General features: G+C 44.8%; 1 protein-coding gene across 1 annotated transcript in view; it reads left to right on the top strand.

Annotated features, from left to right (window-relative positions):
* The first annotated feature begins 245 nt into the window (after positions 1 to 245).
* AGR2 (anterior gradient 2, protein disulphide isomerase family member) overlaps positions 246 to 5,609 on the top strand; it is a 10,116-nt gene continuing 4,752 nt past the window's right edge. Inside the window, exons 1-5 of the mRNA XM_074195421.1 lie at positions 246 to 355; positions 4,020 to 4,160; positions 4,437 to 4,500; positions 5,060 to 5,112; positions 5,506 to 5,579. Coding sequence (XP_074051522.1) covers positions 4,028 to 4,160; positions 4,437 to 4,500; positions 5,060 to 5,112; positions 5,506 to 5,579 — 324 coding nt within the window. The 5' untranslated portion in view covers positions 246 to 355; positions 4,020 to 4,027. The remainder of the gene's footprint in view (positions 356 to 4,019; positions 4,161 to 4,436; positions 4,501 to 5,059; positions 5,113 to 5,505; positions 5,580 to 5,609) is intronic.

Below are 5,609 nucleotides of genomic sequence, written 5' to 3'. Positions count from 1 at the left end.
TTCAGGCAAATCCCCAGTCTTGATTTAAGCTTACCTGGACTTGGCCTCCTGCCCAGGTCCTCCAAGCCCCCATAAAATCCCCCTGCAAGGATGTTTTAAAACCAGTCTAAGCTAGACAGTGGTTTTCTTCATGGATCATTAAAGGGGGGAGATCCTGTTAGGCCAGCAAAGTCTGATCTTGGGGGGCAAAGGGAAACTAGCTTCCTGGTTAGCGATATGTAAATCTGGGGCTGGTGGGTGGGATTGGGTGTGCTCAGGTGAATAAATAGAGGCTCTCAACACACCTACACACAGATCCTTCCCACAGGCTCCTGGCTCTTCTGGCAAACACCAGTGCAAGTGGGAGGGGCAGCAGGTAAGGCTCCTGGCCCTGCTTTCCCATAGAGATGTGCCCCGGTGGGAAGGGAGACCTTGGAGAGCAGACTCGGGCTGTGGACAGGACCATGGGGCTTGGGTCGGGCTACTGGGGCCAGGGAGATGCAGGGACTCTCAAGGGAGGGATGGAACTACCAGCACCGGGATGCCACCATTCACTTTCCTCTACTGCCTGAACCTAAACATTCTTGGTTCTCCAGAGGCATCTTTGATGCCAGGTCAGTTTCCATTTGGAAAAGAGCTAATTGTTAGCATTTTCTCCCTCATTTGTTCATTCTTTACTTTTAAAATGTATTTATTTTACTACTAAGTCAATGTTGATAAAACAAAGACATTTTGGCTTCTGTTCTGGTCATGTAAGCTCCAGGGTAGCGTTACACCCAAATCCAAGGACTTCCTGAATATTGCCAGTAGATATTCTTGTTGCCCTCTTCCTCTGCTGTGATGGTGGCACCAGACATTTCTCAGGCCCTGGCACAAGTGAACAAGGAGGGCATGAAGCAGCTGAGGGCACTGCAGTGACCCAAGGTCTCAAGAGAAATGCTGCCCAAGGACCCGATCAAGAGCACGGGGGCAATGGCATCCTCCCGGCCCTCGAAGAGTTTCCTCCTCATGGGGCTCCCTATGTTTGTGTGTACATAGCAACAGATGTGTGGTGGTGGTGACCAGTTCTAAGAATGGCTCTGCTGCCAGGTTGCCAGACATGATTCTTTGGGACTTAAAGGGACCTTAGCACTGTTGAGCTCAGAAAAGATCTTTGGAAGAGGAAAGAGACTCAGAGAATTCAGTTAGATAAGAAACCTTCATTTGGGGATTTTTTTAATCACTTTCACCAGGAACAACTGGGCGGCACCTTAGTGCTGAGTGCCAGTCAGAAGGATTCTCTTGCTGAAATCTGACCCCAGACACTTATCTGTGTGACCCCAGGCTAGGCACTTCACCCTGCTTGCCTCAGTTTCCTCATCTGTAAAATGAGCTGGAGAAGGAAACAGCAAACCACTCCAGTATCTTGGCCAGTAAAACCTCACATGGAATCACAAAGAGTCAGACATGCTTGAAAACTAACTGCACAGCAGCAGCTTCGCGATGGTCCCACACAGTCTGGTACCTCCTAAGTGACGATCCCTTTTACTGTTCTGGGTGATGCTTCCAGAAAGGGGGAGGGAAAGGGAGCAAGCTTTTCCTGATTACTCACTCTGTTTATTAATTTTCTCTCATTTGGTCTTCCCAACAACCCTGGGAGGTAGGGGTTATTTTTATCATCCCCATTTTTCCACTTGAGGAAACTGAGGCAAGTCATAATTGAGTAACTTGTCCCAAGTCCCATAGCTAAGGAAGTGACCGAGGCCAAATTCGAACTCAAGTCTTTCTCCAGATCTAGTACCCTATTGACTTCATCTCTTCACAGTTCCAAGAAAATACATGGAAGTTAGGATACCGAGCATCTTGGTGAGGCAAAGGGAAAGATTTCTGAGCAATGCTTTGTCTTTATCAGTTCGAGATTGGGGAATATGGCTTTCCTTTCCTTCTTGAGATCTGGAAATTTAAAACAATTGTCTACTGAAGAGGAGAGAAGAAGAAAACGCAACTCTCCCTTCTTTGCACAGCTTGGAGACCATAACTGTAGTCCACGGTTTACACTCTCAGAGATGGTCCATGTGTTTTGTTATTTTGTTTTTTTCTTTCCCTTTTTTCTAGTCTTTTCTATAGGAGGGGGAAGGCTAGCGATATAGTTGGACATGAAAATGGTGTCAAAACAAATTCTACATTTTCAAAAAAGAAAACAATGGTTAATTCAAGAAAGCTATCGGATGAACTGAAATCAGAAACTGAGCATGAAATAATTCATCCAGCTAGTGCTGCACCAGATTCATCTTCCCATGAATAGTTCTCACGAGCTCTGCCCATCTGCCACCTCTTGGCAGTGCTACTAATTCACTATGCATTTGATCAGGCTCCACCCGAGAATTACAAACTTCCTGTGGGAAGTGGACTATGTTCATCAGACACAAGAGCCAGGGGACTGGACATGGGCTCCGGGGCCCTGAGTTTGAATCCTGCCTGAGATACCAAGGAGCTGTGTGACTGGCCAAGTCATTTAGCCCTAGGGGATTAGTTCTCTTATCTATGAAATGGAGATAATGATCTCCATAGAACCTACCTCACAGGGTTTATTGCTGTGGGTAAAATAAACTTTTAAGGCACTATGAGATCAATGCTTATTAGATGTCTGAGGCTTCCACTCTGCCCCTCATTCTTCACTGCCTCACTTGTCCACCTCCCTTGCCATTCAGTCTTTTGCAGATGCTTGCTGATGTTCTAGATGTTCTAGAGAATTTCCTAGAAGAAAGGTTTGACATGTCCTAGAGTCTCTGGAATAGAGTTACGAAAGTTGGACAAACGTGTGAGATACAAGGAGACAGAATCCTCGCATTTCAGAATCAGAAGAGACCTTTGGTTAAGAGTAGAAACCGTTTGTGATGGACAGCTCAAGGACCACCTCCTTCTAACCTTGTTCATTCTCTCTCTGTCTCTGTGTCTTTGTCTGTCTCTGTCTCTGTTTTTCTTTCTCTCCAACTGCTTTTTACTCTGCCCCTGTTTGTGTATGTCCATATTGTGTCCCTCTCATAGGAGATAAGCTCCCTGGGATTAGGAATGATTTTGTTGGAGTTTCTGTATCCCCAGAGTCTGGTTATGAATACTGGCTCAAATTTGGTGATTAAAAAAACCATGCTTCTGAATTGAATAGATTGGACTTTACTTTTAGATGAACTTTTCCATTTTTCTTCTGTGGTTTTCACTTCAGTTTTCACCAAAAACAAATTTAAAAAAAGAAGGAAGAAGATTATGAGAATGAAATGGAAGTGGAAATGACAAGGGTTTTACAGGAGGTACATGATGATGTGGAGGAGGGGGAGGCTTCTGATGATATTGGTCATGAGGATAGAAGGTGGTCATAATGATGCTGATGGTGGTTCTGATGGCAGTGGGGGGGGGGGGCAAAAAGGACGTTCCTGATGATCCTGGTGGGGATAGGGATGACATGGTACCAAGGAAGGTAGCAGTGGTGATGCTAATGACCATGACAACAGGGTAATGACTATCCTGCTGATAACAATGGTACTGATGATAATGAGGAGATGTTTCTGAGCATGCTGGTAATCCTAGAGATGGTGGCAGGGTTAGCACATGTAATGGTAATTATGACTTATGCCAATAAGAGTGTCTTAAAGGAATTATGGGAAGGATTTTCTTCATAACAACTTTTGAGGTAGCTAGTTGGAAATTCTTATCCCTATGTTACAGAGAAGGAAACTGAGACTCAGCAAGGTGAAGTGACCTGACTATCAAACAACATAAGAATAGAAGAGGAGGTTAGAGGTACCAGATGATTAACATAGTTCAGGATCTTTGGCACATTTTAAAGAGCTCATTGAAAACAAACTCTCTGTGCATCCTGTCAAGACACTCATGGTCAGAGTTCCCAGTGCCTGAGATCACTAGCTAGGTGAAATTCCATTTCCTCGGCAAAGTGAAAGAGGGCTAATATTACACGTCCAACAAAATCCACTTTCCAACAACCTTGGGTCTCAGTCTGAGGTTTGGAAGGACAGTCACCTTTCTTTCCTCTTCCTCATCCTTAGACTTAGCCATGGAGAAGATTTCAGTGTCCACATTTCTGCTCCTGGTGGCCATCTCTCACTCACTGGCCAAAGAGATTACCCCCAAGTCTGGGGCAAAGAAGGAAGAAACCCAACCCAAGCTGCCCCAGACCCTCTCCAGAGGTAGGAACTACTTGCTTCCATGGTACTTTCCATTTTTCTGTGCAGCATGGATGGGCGCAAATCGGTCTGACCTTGAGGATGCTGGCATCAATGTTCCCCATAGCTAAATTTGCCATTTGGTTCTCCTGGACTTTGTTTCCTAAGCCTAATTCAGAATCCAAACCTCTTCTTGAGCATGACGTGCCCAGATATGCCTTGAAGCTTTGCCACCCCTGCCCAATGATTTTCAGTCTGAAATGAGAGCAGACTAGTAACTCTCTGGTGATTTCCCTCCAGGCTGGGGTGATAAACTTTTCTGGACACAGACATATGAAGAAGCCTTATACAAAGCAAAGACCAGGTAAATAATCAGCATTTACTAAGCCCTACTATGTGCCATGGGCACAAAGGCAGAAACAACCATAATCCCTGCCCTCCAAAAGTTTATATTCCACTGAGGGTAAAGACATTGGCACATCATCAATACATGCAGGGAGGAGGGATGGCCAACACCTGGGAGATTAAGTAAAACCCTATTGGAGGAGGTGGCAACTGGGCTGAGTTCTGAAGGTTTTCAAGGGGAGGAAGGAGGGCATTCCAAGAAGAGGGAGCAGCCTGTGCAGGGTGGGAATGCAAGGTTCTAGATAGAGGAGGCAGCACGGTGGCCTGGAAGGCTGCCGTGACCGGTTTTTTCCTTTAAAAGGTCTTACTAGCACCACCTAGTGTCACTTGATCTCTGCATGGAACAATCTCTTTGAACAGTATTATAGATTAAAAACACATTTGTGGAAAATGAATAGCAACTAACTATGTATCCCTTTCTTCCTCCCTCCCTGGTCTTCCTTATCTCTCTCTTCCTCTCTCCGTCTCTCTGTCTCTCTGCCTCTCTCTCTCTCTCTCTCTCCCTCTCTCTCTTCTAGCAACAAACCCTTGATGATTATTCACCACTTGGAAGAATGCCCACACAGTCAAGGTACAGCCAATAAAAGTGGGGAAAACTATCATTGTTATAAAGTAATTATAAGTGACTTCAAAGCTCCCTTCCATGTGTTTCTGGAAACCACCGGAGTATGAACCACACCAAGTATAGTCTATTCAGTGGTATTGTTTTAGACGGAATGTATAGAAAGGGTAAGTGGTCAGCTTAACGTAATACAGAGAACAATAACGCACACAGTGATGAATGGAAAGGTTAATTTGGCCTCAATAGTGAGCCACCTCCAAAATCCAACCAGAACAGATTGCAAATATTTTCATTAGTTTCTTTGGTTGTTGCTGTTTGTGGACAAACACACTTCATTGGGTGTTGGGGTGGAGGCATGGAGCTCTGGGTCTGGGGGCTTAAAGATCAACCCTTTTATTGCAGCTTTGAAGAAAGTATTTGCAGAAAGTAATGAGATCCAGAAACTGGCAGACAAATTTGTTCTTCTCAACTTAATTGTAAGTTAAACTTCCTTGATTTTGCTTTTG

This window comes from Macrotis lagotis, chromosome 7 (genome assembly GCF_037893015.1).
Source record: "Macrotis lagotis isolate mMagLag1 chromosome 7, bilby.v1.9.chrom.fasta, whole genome shotgun sequence".
Classification (NCBI taxonomy): Eukaryota; Metazoa; Chordata; class Mammalia; order Peramelemorphia; family Peramelidae; genus Macrotis; species Macrotis lagotis.
This window is presented reverse-complemented; position numbering and strand designations above follow the sequence as displayed.